At 32.2% G+C, this 20,122-nt stretch overlaps 4 protein-coding genes across 11 annotated transcripts; 1 reads left to right on the forward strand and 3 right to left on the reverse strand.

Annotated features, from left to right (window-relative positions):
* Positions 1-178: 178 nt before the first annotated feature.
* On the reverse strand, positions 179-5,891 carry LOC149033508 (uncharacterized). Of its 2 annotated transcripts, XM_089179318.1 has the most exons (4): positions 5,694-5,891; positions 752-846; positions 471-663; positions 179-400 (listed from the first exon to the last, which is right to left on the reverse strand). In XM_089179318.1, the coding sequence occupies exons 1-4, from the start codon at positions 5,700-5,702 to the stop codon at positions 260-262; spliced, it is 438 nt and encodes a 145-aa protein (XP_089035444.1). In that variant the 5' UTR covers positions 5,703-5,891; the 3' UTR covers positions 179-259. The 2 variants fall into 2 exon arrangements, with proteins under 2 accessions (XP_089035444.1, XP_089035445.1); XM_089179319.1 differs by lacking the exon at positions 5,694-5,891 and having other exon boundaries at positions 752-855.
* Positions 5,892-9,879: 3,988 nt separating this feature from the next.
* ICA69 (islet cell autoantigen 1-like protein) lies at positions 9,880-13,029 on the forward strand. The gene is made up of 6 exons (XM_015323464.2): positions 9,880-10,167; positions 10,367-10,635; positions 10,735-11,077; positions 11,159-11,434; positions 11,493-12,123; positions 12,230-13,029. Exons 1-6 carry the CDS (start codon positions 10,157-10,159, stop codon positions 12,347-12,349), a joined length of 1,650 nt encoding a protein of 549 aa, XP_015178950.1. The 5' UTR covers positions 9,880-10,156; the 3' UTR covers positions 12,350-13,029.
* Positions 12,549-16,303, reverse strand: LOC107067706 (armadillo repeat-containing protein 8). 2 transcript variants are annotated; one of them, XM_015323461.2, is made up of 8 exons: positions 16,094-16,303; positions 15,896-15,969; positions 15,177-15,627; positions 14,602-15,102; positions 14,239-14,530; positions 13,627-14,150; positions 13,336-13,502; positions 12,549-13,231 (listed from the first exon to the last, which is right to left on the reverse strand). In XM_015323461.2, exons 1-8 carry the CDS (start codon positions 16,118-16,120, stop codon positions 13,195-13,197), a joined length of 2,073 nt encoding a protein of 690 aa, XP_015178947.1. In that variant the 5' UTR covers positions 16,121-16,303; the 3' UTR covers positions 12,549-13,194. The 2 variants fall into 2 exon arrangements, with proteins under 2 accessions (XP_015178947.1, XP_015178949.1); XM_015323463.2 differs by having other exon boundaries at positions 14,608-15,102; positions 16,094-16,302.
* Positions 16,304-16,634: 331 nt separating this feature from the next.
* Positions 16,635-19,937, reverse strand: Golgin84 (golgin A5). 6 transcript variants are annotated; one of them, XM_015323534.2, is made up of 8 exons: positions 19,697-19,937; positions 18,882-19,136; positions 18,383-18,759; positions 17,890-18,277; positions 17,587-17,791; positions 17,275-17,514; positions 16,978-17,211; positions 16,635-16,909 (listed from the first exon to the last, which is right to left on the reverse strand). In XM_015323534.2, the coding sequence occupies exons 2-8, from the start codon at positions 18,977-18,979 to the stop codon at positions 16,850-16,852; spliced, it is 1,602 nt and encodes a 533-aa protein (XP_015179020.1). In that variant the 5' UTR covers positions 18,980-19,136; positions 19,697-19,937; the 3' UTR covers positions 16,635-16,849. The 6 variants fall into 6 exon arrangements, with proteins under 6 accessions (XP_015179020.1, XP_015179018.1, XP_089035472.1 ...); XM_015323532.2 differs by having other exon boundaries at positions 19,592-19,937; XM_089179346.1 differs by having other exon boundaries at positions 19,283-19,937.
* Between the last annotated feature and the right edge of the window lie 185 nt (positions 19,938-20,122).

Below are 20,122 nucleotides of genomic sequence, written 5' to 3' on the forward strand. Positions count from 1 at the left end.
AGCGAATAAGACAAGGCAAAAAGAAATGATTTTTCTTCTTATTCGATGTATTTATCAAGAAAATTCATACTTATTTTTTCATTTCCAAATGTTTACATGCACATATACGAGGAAATAAATATACATAGATTTAAATATGTAAATAAGTTGTAAAGTCAATGTATGAAATATGAGCAAGAGAGTAAGGCATTTATAGAAAATTAGAATTTTGTGAGATATTTGAGCTTAACGCGTGACATTTATTTCGGCATTTTCCAAATTAATAGTCGTTCGAGTTGGTCAAGTCTGACAGAAAGATCGCGTCGATCAGTGGTATTCTTTGGTTGCTGTACTTCTTTTTTTTCGATTGTCTATCATAATCCGAATCGTAGATGTCATGGATGGCATTTAGGCTGATCCCCTAAATATAAGATTTATAGAAAAAAAATCAATTGTCTAAAGATAAGTTTAATTATAGTATTTAAACTTACGCTCTCGAGAAGGCTTTTCCAAAATTTCGATCTTGGATTCGAGACAAAGTGTCGATTAGTTTCGTGCGATTTTATTTCGCCGTTTAAACAATTTCTATCCCTTTTAGATTCATCGCATTCCTTATAAACTCCAATCGTATTCATTCGTTTTGTCAACATTTGACCTCGACATGTTGGATAAAAGGGAAACTTTCTGCAAAATGATCATTAAATTCAAATTATTATATAATCGTTTGTTAGTGTTATTTAATATTAATAATTACAAAGAAGCAAGTACGTACTCGCAATCCACATCGTCGAACATGTCCGACCATGCGTGAGTATAGCAGACGAAGAGAGGAATAAAGATGATGCATCGACGAAGAAAATTTTTAGACTGAAACATTCATTATTACATGATTAAATTAGACTTATTTATTAACAATAATTTCTTTTTTAGAATAGGAATGATTTGAAAACGAATGCTACGAAAAAGCAATATATAGGTAGCGATAAATAAAACAAACTTATTATTTCTATGACGATCATTAAATGTCTAACATTGAATAATTTCAATCTTTCAAAATTTACTTTTCATGTAAGATACTAAATATTATTCTAAAAATATGCATATAAAATTAAAATTAAATTTTAATTATAATTTATAAAAATGCGCGCCTGTATGGGATGCAACCCTCCAGACACACTTTGAAAATGTTGCTTGCGAGCGCCATCTGTTGGGACGGATTTTTTTTCGACCCAAACTGTTTATACACGCGTGTATTACGGGTTGCCTATCTTTCGGGCAGAACAAAAATTCCGTCTCAACAGGTGGCACTCGCAAGCAACATTTTCAAAGTGTGTATGGAGGGTTGCATACCTACAGGCGCAATGTTTTTATATAATTATTAAATAAATAATTATAATAATATTATATAATAAATTGTTCTACTCCTAATACTATGCACTTGTTTCTTTCTCTCAAAACTTGCTTGTTTGAAAATTTTGCTTCTGACTTGTGTGATCTGCGTACATGTTTTTTTATATTTATGTTATTATATTTTTTATATTATTTTAATAAACAAATTAAACATTTTATTAAAATATAAGAAAAAACTTACTTTTTCTTTTCAATACTTTTATCTTTTCTAAGACACTCATCATTGAATGGAAAGAAATCTCCTTGTTAGTTTCAGTAACAAGTATGACGGAAATTGACGAAAAACAATGTCGTTTCTTTCACATAAAGGAAAAAGTATAAAAAGAAGAGAAAATAATGTACTCCTATAAGTGGATATATGTTGTCCAACATTTTTCTTCAAAAAAATAAGATCTCGCAATAGAGGAAGGATAGAATAAGATGTTTCTATCGAGCGTCCACCATATATGATTTGTTTTATTTTTTTCAAAACACACACTATAGAGATACTCGGAATAAAAAGCAAACGAAAGTATGAAAGAAAACAAGAAACATACATAGTTGGAAAGATTGTCTTGATTGTACAATGATTCCTTCTTCGTTATTTTACTCGATACTCGATACTCGAAAAGTGGGAGATGGTAACTGAATAAATGTCCAAGGGATTATTGACGCACGGATCACGTAACGTACACCTCATAAAAAAGAGTTTCGTCATATGCATTAACTTTCTTTTCGTTAATTCATTTTGCTTTTATCGTTATTTATCCTATAATAAGTATGGATATCTGTTTTACTTGTTATTCTTCACGGTTAGATTTTCAAATAATTCGAGCCTCTCGAAAGATTTAATCGGTCACGGGGGAACACTTTAAAGTTACATCGATTTTTTGGAAAGATATGGAATGGAAAATAACGGAAAATATTTTTCTTCGGCTAATACTGGTAATCGTTTAACAAGTAGTAAAAAGCGATAAGCAAAGACGATGAGTTCAGAGAATTGTTATCTCCCCGAAGAATTCTTACCTATACGCGGAAAAAATTAACACGTTACCCCTATCATCGATCTTCTTCCCTTTTCGTATTATAATGTGTTTAGTTAATTACGAATATTTCACCATAACCATATAATATATGTGATACATAGCGTTAGAAAACAGAGAGAGATTTATAAGTCATTAAGGCAATGGCCTTAATTGTAAGGTCTCATTTCGTTATATCAATAAACTCGTTCATTTTTACGAAATTAATCAGTCTTATTTGAATAGCGATTTAATCCTATCTCAAATATGATATAATATAAGTTCGTTTAGACACAATTTTTTAAGGGGTTTCAACTTGGGTCGTTAGTTTGCCTCGATCGTGGGTTCTCACGTCTATTGAAAATTTATCAAAGGACCTACACACACGCGCACATGTCAGAGAGTGTGAGAGAGAGAGTAGGTGTTTACGTGATGTCGCAGCTGACTGAATTTAGTTAATTAGCGGCAATCGAAATTGCGGAAATTATACAAATGGATTGGTGGTGTGGCTCGAAAAAAGCCGCTGGTAGCCGCAACGATTGCACGTTGCGTCTCCTTTTCATACAAGGATGAATTTCAACGATTTGCACAATTACTTGCGGACAATCATCGATGTGTACGTTTAATAAAAAGAAAATTAATGCTTATTTTGCATTAATGTACTGAAATATATCGGAGCGAATTTTTGCGCTAATTTGATAAAAAGAATGCCAAAGTTTTCCCAAATTCATCGTAAATGGTGAGAAAGTCGATAGGTCGTTCACGGAACTAACTATGAAAAGAAATAGTTAGGGAATGATTGAAACAATTCAATCGTTTGTTCTATTGAAAAGCATCAAAGCGAATGCACATTGTTTATGAATACGAGTTTATATACGTATCAGCATTTCGGTCATTAGCATTCACACTAGGGACAATGTGCTTCATGAAAATTACGTACTAATCTTTACAACATTTACGTATGTGTACCAAACATTACGCGTTCCTCTCTTTTTTACTTTAGAAAATTAAATTGTACCTGTAAAAACCTACATTTTTCAAGCATATCTCGACCACCAATGGTGTAATATTAGCGTTGAGATAATAAGCCATGATCATTAGAAAGATTTTCTCTGTTTTCCTGTACGTAGATTTTGACGCTAAGCAATGCGTGTAAGGCGTCAGAATGACGATTTATGTAGCAATTATGCTACCACGTACAAGCCCCGTATAAAGTAACACCATGGGGTCACGTTATTAGCAAGATTAATCAATAAGCCTTTGAGCACGAAACGTGTCGAGGAGTTTCGTTGATCGCTTGAAACGTTTCAATATATATATATAACACCTTGTTAGTTTGATTTGTCACATGTTTGACATTATATCGATTTTATATTTCATTAATTAATCGGCAATTTGCATATCGCGGTAACGAAACGGCTAATCGAGAATGAAACTCTAGGCAACAGCTACTACGATGTAAACTTTTATATCAATTTACAAAACCACGATCTACTACTATTAATTGAAACTTTTAGACGACGTTTTGTGGAGGAAGATGGTAAACTATGTTCATAAAATGAAATTTGTTTTCGTAGATTGTAGAATAGTTTTTGAAATCGATAGTTGACGTGCAGAAGAATGTGTGACGTGACAGAAAAAGATATCAAATAGGTCTTAAGTTGAGAGATGATCGATAGCAGATCGGTAGAGATGACTACAAAAGAGAATAGAAAGAAAAATGTAATTCGAGTTTTCGCAAAAACGCTTCATTCTCGCTGACTCGTCGAGATCCGGTTAAAGCTCGTGCAATAGAAATCTTCAACATTCCCTTTTTCTATCATTTCCGTGATTTTCGTAATACCGATTTTCCCCTAAGTCAAACAAAAGATTGATTTTGACAAGATTTGACTAACCCTCTTGGATTGATAACGAATAAATGATCTAACAATAAGATGATGAATCGATTTCATTCGAAAGTACAAAAGAAGATGAGGGAGATGACAATAAGAATGAAAATAAAGATAGAGACAGAGATAGAGATAGTTTCTCTATCGCGGATGTAGGACATAGTGGCGACTCTCTGTCTCGTGGCATATAAAAAGATTCCTCCTTCTTTTAGCTCGATTGCGTCCCTTCGTCGCCATCGAATTTTTTCTTTGCTTTAACGTAACGAAAGAAGAGACTTTTGTCTCCATTCTACGAGAATCGATCAACGAGATCGCGAATCGCATTTAAGTTTTTCGTTTAATCTCGTAAATATTTTCATTCGTTAGCTTGATCCACCAAAGGTTTCTTAAATCACGCGTTTACTCTTTCTTATATAATACTTTTATCGCGCGCGGGTTCACAAGTTTTCTCTTCATAATTCCAAACAAATAAGCGTTCGATTTTGCTACGAGTTAAAAGAGGATAGAATATTTATAAGGATACAATATGAACGTTTTTATGATTTTCTTGAGAGTAATGAAAAACTTTTTAGTTTGTATATATTTTTGCAAGAGAAAAGTTTATTTGGCAAACTCACAAGTAGGCGACTAGAAACGTCTCGTATTCAGTTATGTATCTACTTAAGTAATGCGTACTCAATAAGCGTAAATAATAAAAAGGATTATCATCTATCAAAAGTTCGTTAAAAGCGCAAACTTTTTTATTCGACAATTTAAGTACCCGCTTTGAATAGAAATACTCGCGTATATCTAGTTTTATCAAGTTTCGAGTAAAACTCTACAAACAATGATTTAACGAAGAAATATTATTATTTGCCAGATATTATTTGTAGGATACTTTTTATTCGTTACAATAGGATTCATCGTCGATCGATTCGATTCTCATACGAAGAAGATGAACGAGTTCGACAAGTTTCGACAATTTGTCTAGTTCATTTTCCAAAGTGAACTTTAAAAGTACATTTTAAAAGTGCATCAAACCTAGATAGCACATTCGCGAGTCGATCGTTTGCATTTCTGATTGCTTTTTCGAGATACGAAACGAAGGGTTAGAAGAGATTGCGACCGAACGCAACTTATTGCCCGAGGCATAACAGTCTATAAACTAATAGTCCTTGAGAAAATTGCTTTAGAGAAGTTAGAGAATTTAGCCTAGAGAATTAGTTTACAAATAATGCATATGCAACTTGTACATGATTCAAGATTTACATTTTTTCTGGAGATTTCAATTAAAAAGGAAGAATTGCTAGAGACTTGTCACTTGTTCTCGTGCGGCAGTCACACTTTTGAATAAAAAACGAACTTTCATCGATGATGATAATAAAAAGGAAAAAAGGAAAAAGAAATAAATAGATATTAGGATTTTTCTCCTCACCGTGGACATTTTAGCGTTGAAAATCTTCAAGTGGATCTTTTGAAATGAGAAAAATCTCTGGTAAGAAGAAGTAACCACCACCACGAGGTTGTCACGAGGCACGAGTTCCTGTCGAGGGTGGCGGGTTGTAGTTCACTGAGGAAAATAAGGAGGGGGTCGTTGGTAGCGCGGAGTTTGGTGGTTAGAGAACGAGTGATTGGTCGAGCTTGCGCGGGCTACATTTATACCAAGCGCGAGCTCTCACCCCCTTCTTCATTCTTCTTCCGTACCATCAAGAGATTTCTCCTAGAATTCTATCCAGCATTGTGGATGGTTGCACCACCACCACCACCACCACCACCACCACCACCACCTCCACCTCCACCACCACCATCATCGTCATCCCTGCGTTTCTTCTTTTCTCTTAGGGGCGTACTCTATTCTTATTACGTCATCGAGCTTAGTCTTCATCCAGGAATCCACGACGATGATATTATGAAAAAATTCGACGAAACCACCAACGATGCCAAAACAGGGTGGAAGGGAAACAAAGAGAAAAAGAAAAGAGGAAAAATATAACTGGCAGACTCTGTGTCTCGGCGCCGAGCATCGACGTTTCTTAAACGCGCTCATGAATGAACTTTCATGAATGACTCCTATCCGGTTGTAGGGGACCGTCTACGACAATGAGAATATCAATGGCGAGTCAACGAATCGCGCCAAATCAAATTGACTTGTATTTCTTTCATCAAATATTCCTGCCCACGAAGAAAAAGTAAACCATCGACACATATATAATATTCGCTCTCTCTTTTTTCGGAAAAGAAGCTTTTTAATTCATCATTAACAATGTGTTCGTAAAAGCGTATATTTTGTTTATTAGAGAATTTTATTTGTTTTCTATTTAAACAGAAATGAGGATGAAATCTCGGAGTTCTAGTTACGATTACGTACGTTCGATGAATTTACGTAGGAAGGTGCATTTAAAATCAAGAAAAAGAAAAAGAAAAAGAAAGAAATCAAGAGTCTGGAACTAGTGCCCTCCAAAGAGAAGATCTTAATCTCAAAACGAACTTCGCAATTTGTATTTATAGTTATATATATATATATATATATATATATATATATATATATATATATATATATTTAATATACCAGCGCACATTGGAAGAAGATACACAATGGTAACTTTTATGTCTACAACGAAAGCTCCTTCGAATATTTTCATTTTCCTCTCACATCGCGTAAAGTACACGGAATAGACAATACTTGCGTCTAAAGCAATGGATACTTTAATACGATTCATCGTTTTTTCAAGAGCCCTAATAAACGAAAGTATTTACTTACGTAGAAGAAAAACCATAAGTTGCTTGGAGAAATGAAATGAAAGTGATCATCATGTGTTTTTGAAAGAAAAATTAAGAGAAACCTACTCTCTCGTAAGAAAAAAAGCGCTATTATTATTGCGTTGGTTTTGCATTGGAGAGTAATTATTTTGAGAAACAATTATCTCGCCGCAATGACGTAGAATATGCTCATTAAAAGCAACAAGCAAGACTTGTCTTGACTTGACAAATATTCGTTCGACGACACAAGTTTCTTTTGTTTGGCTTTCCTATCTTCCCTTTACATTGGACAGTTTATTGTACATTGTCGTGATTTACGTCGAGAATAACTTTTCTAAATCATACAGCTTGAAAAATATTTCTTGACCATATTTTCTATTTATATTAGCATATATTCTCTTTTTTGCGAAGATCTAACGAGTTGCCAGGTGACCTAGGAAATTATATTTTTTAATATAAGCGGGGGATAACTAATTTAGCGTCCCAGATGGATTGAAAGAGACGGAAAAGAAAGATGAAAAAAGACAAAAGGGAGATATATCTAAGTTCCGAGATGGTTTTAAGGAGAAATGGGAGACAGACCTAGTGGCGCCTTCGCACCAAAAGGACCTGCGTAATTCACTATTTATCGCCGATTCTCTTCTATATATATACTATTATATTTTCACTATATCGAGAACTAATAATAAAACAAAGATACGTAAGACAAGTTGAGAAATGAAAAAAGAAATTTTTAAGCCCTTTTCCACTCGGATAAATTCTTCATCAAGTAACAACAAATAGATCGATTCAAGCGAAGGAAAGTCAATCGTTACTATTAATTCTCGATTTGTGTCTTTTCTTGTGAAATTAATTACTAACGCTTCGTAAGTGTAATAAAGGATCATTTAATTGACTTCATTTATGTAACGAGAGAGAAATTTATATAGGTAGGAGACCTCTAAAATTCACAGATTGCAGATTATGGCAACGGTAGGGCAAAATTGAAAAACGTCATTTTCGCGTCTGCTTCTCTACCAAAGTTTCCTTATTCTTTCCTATAATTGCGATAATTGAATTCACAACATTTAAAATATATCAATTAATTACGTAATTACACGTGCCGATCTTTATATCCGATTATCTATTGCTCTTCGTTTAATATTTATGCGGTATCGGAGATAAATCAAAGAAATGTATCAATCGATTCGTACGTCGATAAACATTGAAATTTTTCTTTCATAAAAATTCACTTTTAGTACGTTTATGAGTGTTTGGGATATATAGGACAGGTTGTAGGATGTGCGTAGGTTGCTGGCGCCTGTAATAAGCTAAGCAGATATACATTCGTGTTCTAATTATCTGCATTCGAGCTCAACAATTTTAGATTTTCTGATATTATTTCAATCGAAAAAGTAAAAGCATTATATTTTACAAGTTTTACACTCTTATGTTAGATATTTTATCTTGACGTCGCATCAACAATTTCAATCATTCTCAACGATACTCGGAAGTTTCATAATTGCAGAAAAACATCGAATCGTTTCGCTCATAACATTATGCTAACTACTCGACTCGATAAACTCCTTACCTTATCATTTGCGCGATGACTATGACTATTAGTGATCTCCTTAGCAGCAACAGTACCATATGATTTACAGTAATTAAGTTAATGGGAAGAAAATGTAATTATCCTTATTCATATGGCCTATTGATTCCGGGCCAGTAATTAAACGAAACCTTTCCTTTCTTTACTCTATATATTTCTTTTAGGCTTATCAACGTGAATTCCTCGTTTTTCTAAAAGGAATGAAGCTTGGACTTTACGTGTAAAGTTTACGAAAGAAAGTTTAGGGTAAGACAAACCATGGGTCCACATATTCTATCTATAGTATTCTTATCATCTTTCTACCATCTCTTCCGAAGATACCGAAATCCTTCTAAATTTTTGTAAAACTTTTTAACTCTGTTAAACTAATTCCTTCCGATTCGTTTCCCGCGTACAGACCCAATCTCGTCTTCCTTTTAACAACTTTTTCATTAAATTCGACATTGATGCGATTACGAGGTAAAAGAGGGCCTTTCAAATATTTTTTATTATCAAACAATCTGATTCTGATCCGTTGTCTCACGTATACGTATTTCTTCTACATCGTTTAGTTTTAACAAACGTTTACGACAATCTAAAGCGTTAATATCTTATGCGAGAAATGACCATAAAAGGTAACTATAAATGAAACAGTATCTTTACAAGATTGTCTTCAAATGTCCACACCATTATCGTTCTCTTTTACGCTACGTTCATCAATTATGATCGTCGTTTACAATCTAAAACGTCTTGTTCTCATTTTTGAATTGAAGAGAAAACTTATTTAAAATGGGGGTGATTTGAAAACGAATGCGACGAAAAAGCAATAGATAGTGATAAACGAAACAAATAAACTTATTATTTTTACAACGATCATTAAATGTCTAACATTGAATAATTTCAATCTTTCAAAATTTACTTTTTATGTAAAATACTAAATATTATTCTAAGAATATGCATAATTAATTGCAAAATTAAAGTTAAATTTAATTATTATTTATAAAAACACTACGCCTAAAGGAATGCAACCTTCCATACACACTTTGAAAATGTTGCTTGCGAGCGCCACCTGTTGGGACGAAATTTTTGTTCTGCTCGAAAGATAGACAACCCATAATACACGCGTGTATAAACAGTTTGGGTCGAAAAAAATTCCGTTCCAACAGATGGCGCTCGCAAGCAACATTTTCAAAATGTGTCTGAAGGGTTGCATACCTACAGGCGCGCAATCGATATTACAGATTTCTATAATATTTTATAAAATGTAATTATTTTTTTTTTATTGATATATTTTATCATAATCTTGATCTATCTATATGTTCCATACAATATAACAAACGTGTGTAATAAAAAATTAAATTTCGTGAACTTTTGATATATGAAATGTCGTTTATATGTATATAAGCCTCGTACTATTCTACGCTACGTAGCCATATTTGTGAAACGTCAGTAACGTGACATACGCTTGAAACGTCATACTAATATTAAACTTGTAAATACATTAATACTTTAATCGAATGTATTGTTTTTCATTATACCAATCAATATAAAACGAATGAACGAAAATCGTCATGAATACGTAGTAAGTTTTAATCGAATAATATTTATAAATGATCAGAAAATATCCTACAATCGTTTTATTTTCATTTCCTCTAGTTTGATGATAAGATTTTTATCAGTAAACGAATAAAACTAGTGTCAGAATTTGTACATTTTCATTTGTAATCTAATTTATATTCTATTATATTAGATAAAAATGAAAAATGTTTGTATGTTAAAAGCGACAGAAACAATTCAGGAATATCGGGAAATTCGTTTGATCGATGGATACAAAAATCAAATGCACAAAATGACTCTCCCATAATTAAGATGCAACATCAATATTGGGTAACAAAACAAGCCTTATCTCGTAAACTAGGAAAAAAAGAAGATGACTGTATAGTCGCTTCGGATGCAGAGTTGGATGCCAAACTTGAATTATTTCGTAGCATTCAAGAATCCTGTTTCTATTTGCAAAGAGTTATTGATAAGTATCAAGAAAGATTATGCAGTAAGTATTATTCTAGTATATAAAGTGATTAATATTTTCATTATCCAAAGAAAAGTAAAACAATAATATTTGTTACAATGGTATGTCTCTTCTTCGTAGATCTTGCACAAGAAGAAAATGCTATGGGTCGTTTTCTAAAAGAAGCTGGTAAACAAGATAAAACGAGAGCTGGCAAAATGATGTTAGCTGTTGGAAAATCCTTGTCTTATTCCGGACAACAAAGGCTTGCGCTAAGAGTACCGTTGGGAAGGTTGTATCAAGAGGTTGAAACATTTAGGCAAAGAGCTATCGAAGATACATTGCAAAATGTTCAGTCCATGGAAAAAGCACGAACAGAATATCGAGCTGCGTTATCGTGGATGAAAAATATTTCTCAGGAACTGGATCCAGATACATCTAAACAATTGGAGAGATTTCGAAAGGTTCAAACACGTGTCAGACAGTAAGTATTTTGTATCTGTAATTAATAATATTTCTTTTGAGAAATAATATGAACCATCTAATCGATATAATATAAATATAGAGGGAAACAATCATTCGATAACTTGGCTTTGGACTGCCTACAGAAAGTAGATTTATTAGCAGCAGCCAGATGTAATATGTTTAGCCATGCCTTAGTTTTATATCAAAGTACTTTGCTTAATTTTACCAAAAAATCTGCACAAGCTTATTCTACAATCGCGAATAGCTTCAAAGGCTATCAAAGATACGACTTTATGGTTGTAAGAGAACTTGCAGAAACCTCTTCTAAATTGGCACAGGAAACTGGCGGGGATGACGATCCTGATAACAAAGATAAGTAAGTTAGAAAAGAAAAATGAAATTATTTGTAATATAAGATCATCTCTTTTTTTCAGATTATTATTTTTTGAATCAGAGTATCATGACAATGTTGAAGAAGCTGAAGAGGTGAAACCACTTACAGAATGTACAGATAATCCAAATGAGAAACTCTTAGATATCGAATCTGATCCAAAAGATAATTTGGGTTTGAAAGATTTAAATATTAGTCCAAATTTAACCAAGAATGGAGTAGTAGAACATCATAATATTGAACATGATAGTGAACTAAATCAATTTTTTGGAGACTTGAATCTTGAAATAAATAAATCTCTAGATGAGAGCAAACAAAAATTAGACAAAATAAACATAAAAAGTCATTTAGATATAGATAAAAGTTTGTCAGAACTTGATTTGGCAATGAATGTATTTGATATATGTGATACAAGTTTTAATTTAACAGACCTGTCTTCTACAATATCGGAAAATCAGAGCAACCAGAGTTCTCAACCGCTACAATTGTTGACTTCGGAAAATGCTGCACTTTTAAATGATATAATAAATGACAAAGATGAAAGTAATTCTAATGAGTGGGATGCTATATTAAATGATACATTCTTGCCACCAAATATATTAAAACAAAGTTTAGGTGATGCAACGCTAGGCGTTGGACAAAAAGATATGCAACTTACAAATACAGATGATAAGGTAAATTTGTTTATGTTAAGATATCTGAGATATATACCAAATGTTCCACATATCAAGTGCTTGCACACATCACATTTGATTAATAATGTATGTATATTGTTTGCAGAAAAAAGATAAGGTTAAAAAGAGCAAAGGTAATTCATGGTTAGATTTATTTGCAGAACTTGATCCTCTAGCGAATAATCCGATGGAAAGCTTAGGTAGTGATGGAAATGCACCCGTATAACTTGTTGTATGACGTCGATATAGTATTGTCACAAAACGATGATTAGTTGCATTTGATAAACGGGACAAAGAATGATGCTTTATTTTTCATTATGTATATCGAGTGTTGATAAAATATTCATCTGTTAATCAACATCAAGTGATTGCATAAACCTATACCTGCATTTAAGCTATTTAAAATAATGAAAAATATAATGAAATTTAATATTTTAAAAATGTATGGTTTAAACATAACCATGATAAAGAGATATATTTCCATTTCATAAATTTTTCATACAAGTTCTCTACCAAAGATACAAGCTCCAAATAGTTATTAAGGTCTACCTGTCAAATATTTATTTAAAATATATGAAAGAAATTTTGTTCTCACGATAATAAAATGTATTATGAGATTACTATGTAAAGGTTATAGTACAATTTGCCAGAAGATGCATTGAAACATCGAATGTATATAAGCACTCTCATATTTTCTTGTATTCGTAATCTTTCTAAATGTTTGATTTTCCTTACTGTAATCGAGAACTTGGATTACAGACCTTTGTTTGTGAAGTACTCAGAAGGTACCAAGCAGCATTCCATATCCCTTCCTCTCTCACTTTTTATGTTCGTGGGATATATGTTCATTTTCTAAGATAATTTGTTTTCTTTAAATTAAATAAATATAGTGTAAATAAGCTATAAGCTCAGGCTTACAAGTATTATTTTCACCTTATTTCAGTAGCTTTAAAATGCTTATGTATTAACAAAAGCACAGGATCACAGTATTAATTCTACATCAAATAATATCATTCAAATAAAAAATTCACAAATTGAAAATCTAACCTTCGTTATTAACATGATTAATATTCATGCATCGTAGAATTGTGCCATGGCAGTTTTTACTCTGAAATGAAGATGATAATAATGTTAAAACTATCATATATAAATGTTTTATCTTCTTAATATACGCGTAAGTGTAGTAACTTATAATATATAACGGCGACATACTTATCAAATAATTGAGAATCTTTTGTATGACGTAATTGTTGGAGAATACGATAAAGGCCTAACTCTTTTAAACGTGCTTGGCGTTGTGCTGCTCCGGGTTCTTCTCTCCATACTAAATTGCACACGCAAAAGATTGCTGCGACTTGTAGCTTTACATTGCTGTGCATCTACAATAATAATGAAATATCTTACATACAGCAAACTATATAACAGTTTAACTATATAAACAGTTAATTATACTTAATACTTATTAGTTATTCCTTAATATCTACAAAAATGACTAACATGTACCATATAATCCATTAACTTTTTCAAAACATCTTCGTTAGCCATAATGTGATCTCTGGCGCGATCACCGTCAGCTACATTTGCCAAAATACAGAGAGCTTGTTCCTTCACATCTGCTGGATGTTCTGGATCTTCTAATACTAATATAACTGCTTGCATAAAATGAGCAGCATGTTCACCCATTATACGATCTATATGTGCTTTTGTAGAAAGCAAATTTCGTAGCAAACCAAGTGTCTTCATTAAAACTGCTAATTCTGGGTCAGCCAAAAGACGAAAGATTTGGTCAGTGCCTAAGCAAGATAATATTTGTGACTTCACTCGTTGTTCCGCTTGAAAAGCAACATTCATTAAAGCCCAAATTCCGTTTAGTCGTAATGCTGGATCGGGTCGTTTGGTAAGAGAACATAATAGTTCTACTCCACCAGATTCAAGAATTGGTTCTTTACTTGGACTGAATTCTAATAATAAATTACATAAAGTACTTGAAGCAACAGTCAATAAATCATCTTCGCTCTCTGTTCTACCTATGAAGAAATGATAACAAATTCATATTTGATCAATAAATGAAATTTATTGTATATTTATTTACCATTACCAACAATAATAAGATACCTTCCAACCCTTTATCTGCACCATGAAGCAATTGCATGAGGGGCCTCCACACAGCATGATCTTGAAACGTTGTGCGAAGCTGTTGCACGCTTCTAGAAAGAGAATGTAAACATCTAACTGCAGCTAATCGAACTCGAGGACCTCCAGGATCTTGCAAACCAGAAACAACTTGCTCCATTAAACTTTCTGTTTCAATGATGCGTTTTCGAATTCCTTCGTCATTAGCACCAAGAGAAGCAAAAGCTCTAAATGCTGCTTGGCGCATATCTTGCGTTAATGTCGCATCTTGAACCTATAACAAAGTTCAATTAAATTCAATTTATGGAAAATTTAATATTAATTTATATGAAGAAAATATATCACCTTTACCTGCGAATGTGGTCTCAGTAACTCGGCTAATGTTGGAATGAGATGATTACTAATAGAAGCTAGACGTTGCAAATCTGTATCAACTTCTGTAAGATAAGCTAAAGTTTCTGCTGCAGCTATTCTCTCTCTTGGTGGTCGATCTCTATGACAAAGTCTCACAAGACAAGGTAAAGCACGATATAAGACTCTCGGGTCCGTAGACGACAATGCACCAGCCCTATGCATGTATGCTATACATCTTGCAGCTTCCAGTTGAACTAATGAACTTCTTTCACGTCCCATCAATTGTCCTAATGCTACAGGCACAAGTTTACCCCTAAGAGTATTACTTGTTGTCGCTGCAGCAACCATAGCAGATACCATATGATTTTGATAGCACATATTTGCAAGACAAGCCAATGCAGGTAATTGTACATCTGCTAATGGCGAATCAAGTTGCATCGCTAATGTTTCAACTGCTCCTCCTTTGGAAAGGGCATTTTGTTCCTCTGCAGTCTAGTAATATCAAATAAATCATTTCTATTTTACTTATAGAAAAATTAAAAGCCAGACGTATCGTTTATTCATACCTTACATGCTGTTGTCAAAATAGTTGCTACGCAGACTTGACAAGTAACAGATCTACTTGCTAACGATAACAAACGTGGCACCAAAGCAGGATCCTGGTATATAGAATGAACAGGTGCTGAAGTGTGTTGGAACACTGTACGTAAACAACGTAAACATGCTTCATTTAAGGAATCTAAAAGTTTTCCTTTTCCTTCTGCATTAGGATCGGAAATAGGCATAGAAAGCAAAACTTGAAGAAGTAATGGTACCACACCAAGTTCAATAAGAGCTAAGACATGTTGATCGGTACCCTTAGCCAAAGAACCTAATGTTACAGCCGATTCTAATTGTATACGCTCTGCAAGTGGACCAGATGAATTACCAAGTAATTGTAATAATCGAGGCACTACACCTTGCGCTATTACTGAACCTTTTTGTCTATTGCTTCCAATTACAGAATTTTTAAGGCATCTAAAACAAATAATTCAGTATTAATTTAACTTCTAAATATACACAAAATTATATGTATTTATAAGAAAGTATCTCATGGATAGTTAGACTTATATGAAACATATATGTCAAGTTCATATTAATCACAATAATGGCAGTTCATTTAAAATGAATTTAAAGTAAAATATGTACGATTTATTTAAATAATTAATCCATATAAATAATGTATATTTTAGAAATAATAACTCTACATAATCGGAATTAGAGGTTAAGTCTCGCGCTTACTCACATAATTGCTTGTAAACATTTAAGAGGATCCGGCGAATACAGCTCATCGATGTAACTCCTTGAACTTTCAACATCCTAAGTATAAAATGAAACAATTATTTTTAATTCAATGTAGTTAACTATACTTATACGATTTAAAGAATACCAAAATCAAAAGCAAAACCGGTGCAAATTTCTAAGTTTAATCTCGACGACTCACCATGAATGGCTGCATCACCGAAACCATACTTTCTCTTTTTATTTCTACATAAGTATTAATAATCTTTTATTTTACTATATTTCGTTTGACCGATCACCACAAGGAACAATCGATGCCAGTTTCCTTATTACGTGAAAATTCGGAATTTTTATGCCCTAACCGAAGATAAACTACGTCCTGATATTGTAGCAAATTTTGTTACAGTTTTGCCAACTATTGGAATTACTTCAGTCTAGTTAAAATTATTTTTCTCTGTTGCCAATAGGAGCGCTAATATTCCTACTAATAGCATTCAACATATCAAACATTTTAAATATGTCAAAGATTACTTAAAAATTACATTTATATAATTTTTGTCTATTTTCCTGGTTAAGTATCAACAAGAAATTAGAATTTCATAAGATCTGGGATAATATCAAAATAATCTAAGTTCATATCTCTAAGAAAGTTTATTAGATTTTAACATTGTCACTTTAGGGAAAGTTGCAACATTTCTATAATTTGTAATTTCTTATCATAAAATATTTGAAAATAAAAGTCAAATGTTTAAATAGATTTTTATTAATTGATTATTGATATTGATTAAATTTATTCAAGACAGCCCACATATATTTCTAAATCATACCCTCTTAAATATCATCAATAAACTTTAAATATATATATAATATCTATGTAATAATAAATATAAAATTTAAATATCTGTGAAGATAAGTATCTATATACAAATAACAAAAATTTCCAGTGCCTTAATTAACATCAATGTACTTCTGGCGATTGCGAAAAAAGTACCACAAGAACCCAGAATTGAAGTAATGCCTAAAAAAAATGCAAAAAGTAATTAATGGATGTTTATGTGCAATAACAGATTTTGACTATATACTGACCATATAAATTAAAACTAAAATTCTTGCAAGTGGGTATCGTCTCAAAAAAACTCCTGTACGAATACTAATAGCATCCAATGATGAATAAGCTCTTTTCACTCGTCTCGTGACACCAGTATCGAATGGTGTTTCCATTAAAAACATAGGAACTTGAGTTTTTATGTCATCATTATCATTTGTATTACTGTACGTTACATTTCTATTGGAATTTCTTATAATAGTTCTGAACTCGTGCTAGAAGTAAAATAAATGATTATAATTTAAATAGATATTCATTTTATATTCTACTTAACTTACTTCTAGCTTTTCAAACTGAAGACGTAATGCATTACGTTCTGTAGTTATGTTCTCTAATGCTTGTTGTTTTAGAACTAAAGTTTGTGTAAGAGCTGCTAATCTAGATTCTACTTCGCTATTTGGTGTAGACGTTGCGGACACTTGTAAACGGAGTCTCGATATTTCTGCATCTTGTTTTTGTATTTGTATAGTATAATTATTTTGTTGATTAATCATTTCATCTTTTAACGACCTTATCTCCTAAAATAAATTATTTTATTCATTTTTATTTTTTTACGATTGAAGAATCTTTAATTGCATACTATGTATTACCTCTGAGTGTAATCTTGCAATTTCTTCCGCATCTTGTCTTCTTTGTCTTTCGCTCGCAAGACTTTCTTGAAATTTTAAATTGACTTCATTATATCTTTGTCTCATCTTTTCTAAAGTAAGGTCGCTAACGTTTAATTCATCGCGTACTGTTCTTAATTGTTCATGAGTCTGTTGATTTTCTTCTCTGAGGAGATCGCGCTCTTGCCTATAATATTATGTACATGTTTATTGAATAAAGGAAATAAATTTTAAATAGATTTTTTGTTAAGGAATTATTAAGAAATATAGTTTAGTAATTATTACCTCAATTGTTTCAATTCCACAAGTGTAGCATCATCTATGCCTGCAAATTCACTTCGCCTTAACTCTGCTATTAGTTTCTCTTTGTCTTGTAGTATTCTAAAAGCTCTTGCTTTATGTTGTTCTAATTCAGATCTAGTTGAAAGTAATTCTAATCTACTTCTACTAAGAGCAGTTTGTAAATCTGCCATTTCTTTTAATATTTGGACATTTGTAGTTCTTAAGGATTGTAACTTATTGCTTAACACTATAATTTGTTTTTGATGATCTGTTAAGGTTTCAGATGAAGATTTTAATAAAGAATCAGGTGAAATCATTAATTCATCCGTTTCTAATAATTGCAATTTGGAATCATATGAATATTTTGGCTCGACAGCTTCCAAAGTATGATCTAGAAGTAAATTAAAGAAAATAACAACAAACAAAAATGAATTTTCACAATATACCATAATAAAATAGAAAGTTTAATGAATAATTAATAATCACATGTTATTACCATTATCTGCAGTTCTTTGTAGCATTTGCGTATGGAAAGCATTATCTTGATATCTGTGCATTTGATTTCTTAAATGCACATTTCTAATTTGTAGATCATTTTCCAAATTGTAATTTTCAGTATCAATTGCATTTGTAGAAGTAGATGAGTTTTCTGGATTTGATTCGTTACTCTGAGTGGACGATTGCAATCTGGGATCTACATTATTTGTGGACCGATCCATTAATAACGAAGATATTGGCGATGACAATTCAGATTCAATTGCTGTGTTTGTCACACCTTTGGATGATGTATTTAAATATTCGAGAAAATTATCTTCGTGTGTAAACTGTTTTGAATTTTCCAAGGAAGATTTGGTAATAATATTATTATCGTAGCTGAAATGGACATAAATAAATAGTTCTTATAAAAAATATATTTGAAAATCCCTTAAATTAATATCTAGTTTGTTAAGTGTATATATAGAGCACTTCATTACAAAAATAACGTTAATATTTACCGCTTCCAATAATCACTGTTCAAAACAGTTGCACTATTTTTATCTATCTTATTCAATAGGTCCTCTACTTTATCTGTAATATCTGACAGCCAAGCCATTTGGACGCATATACACACTTACGTATTTTTTACAGCAATTATTACAACTGACGGCAATTACAGATTAGAGTACTGAATAGTACTAAAATACCTACTCGCAAATTCTCGCACTCGTTCGTGGTTATGCTGGTTTCATTTACAATTCCGATCACGGAGCCTAGATAACAGGAGGGCGATCGCAATGTATTAGAAATGTTCGAAAATGACAGGACAGATATTATGCCACTAGACCGCGTTAATGTGGCTAATATCAGGTTTTTAAAACCTTGTTTATTATCACGGGAATGTAACAATTGTACTCACGCGTTAGTCAAAATAAATTAACCAAATCTTATAATTAACGTTAAAAATAACAATAAGAAAAAATTTTTTATTATTTTACAATTATTCCCGAGATATTATCGTCCACTTGTTGTGTAAATCTATTCAATTTCATCTTACTTAGTCGTAGTTGAGTAAAGGATGGAAAACTAAATTTAAAAAGTCCAATTAAAAGTAAATTGTAATTTATTATCGTAAATTGCACTTTTTACAAGACTAGAATTTTTACCATTTGCATCATTGCATTTTTTTATATTAGTAATTAATAACTATCAATTAAGGTTATATTACCTGTGGTAAAGTGAATAAAGACGTATTTCTCTAATTTAATTTAATATTCTTATTACGATCCTTGACTCATCCACTTGTACACCCGTGAACAATACATTTATTTACCATTTTTAAAGAAATATTACTTTTTATAAATTAAAAAAACATTAATACAATTGCTAATGATGCAGTATTGCCAACAATTGTCAATGAAAAATATGACGTTATAAACTTGACATTGTAGAGGGTTTCTCTATAGTAAAAGTAATATTAGACTGAATTTTATTTATTATTTTTATTTAAAGGATGCGATTTGCTTTTCTTTCTTGTACACTTCTCAACGGCTACGTACAGACTAGTGATTACTTCTTGTTAGCGTGGTTCCCTAGCCTTCTAGTAACCTTAAAGAACGCGACCTTCGGTCGTACCGTAGGGATCCTACGGTACGATAGGAATCCTATAGGAGGGATGCGCCATGTACATTTTTGAGGGACCGGAACTCGATTTTGCGCGCGAATGATTTAAACGTTGAAATAATTATAAAATAATGAA

Source organism: Polistes dominula, unplaced genomic scaffold (genome assembly GCF_049000335.1).
Source record: "Polistes dominula isolate Pdom_NZ unplaced genomic scaffold, Pdom_raw_medaka contig_373, whole genome shotgun sequence".
Classification (NCBI taxonomy): domain Eukaryota; kingdom Metazoa; phylum Arthropoda; class Insecta; order Hymenoptera; family Vespidae; genus Polistes; species Polistes dominula.

Coding starts and splice junctions, on each gene's coding strand:
- LOC107067706 (XM_015323461.2), bottom strand. CDS start 16,120: ATGGTTTCGGTGATGCAGCCATTCATG. Junction 13,503..13,626: donor AAAAGTTAATGGATTATATG/GTACATGTTAGT, acceptor TTATTATTGTAG/ATGCACAGCAATGTAAAGCT. Junction 13,232..13,335: donor GATTCTCAATTATTTGATAA/GTATGTCGCCGT, acceptor TCTTCATTTCAG/AGTAAAAACTGCCATGGCAC.
- Golgin84 (XM_015323534.2), bottom strand. CDS start 18,979: ATGGCTTGGCTGTCAGATATTACAGATAAAGTAGAGGACCTATTGAAT. Junction 17,515..17,586: donor TTGCAAGATTACACTCAGAG/GTAATACATAGT, acceptor AATTTATTTTAG/GAGATAAGGTCGTTAAAAGA. Junction 17,212..17,274: donor TTCAGTTTGAAAAGCTAGAA/GTAAGTTAAGTA, acceptor TTTTACTTCTAG/CACGAGTTCAGAACTATTAT.
- ICA69 (XM_015323464.2), top strand. Junction 11,078..11,158: donor GTTCAAACACGTGTCAGACA/GTAAGTATTTTG, acceptor ATATAAATATAG/AGGGAAACAATCATTCGATA. Junction 12,124..12,229: donor TTACAAATACAGATGATAAG/GTAAATTTGTTT, acceptor TATTGTTTGCAG/AAAAAAGATAAGGTTAAAAA.
- LOC149033508 (XM_089179318.1), bottom strand. Junction 664..751: donor TTCGACGATGTGGATTGCGA/GTACGTACTTGC, acceptor ATCATTTTGCAG/AAAGTTTCCCTTTTATCCAA. Junction 401..470: donor GGAAAAGCCTTCTCGAGAGC/GTAAGTTTAAAT, acceptor TCTTATATTTAG/GGGATCAGCCTAAATGCCAT.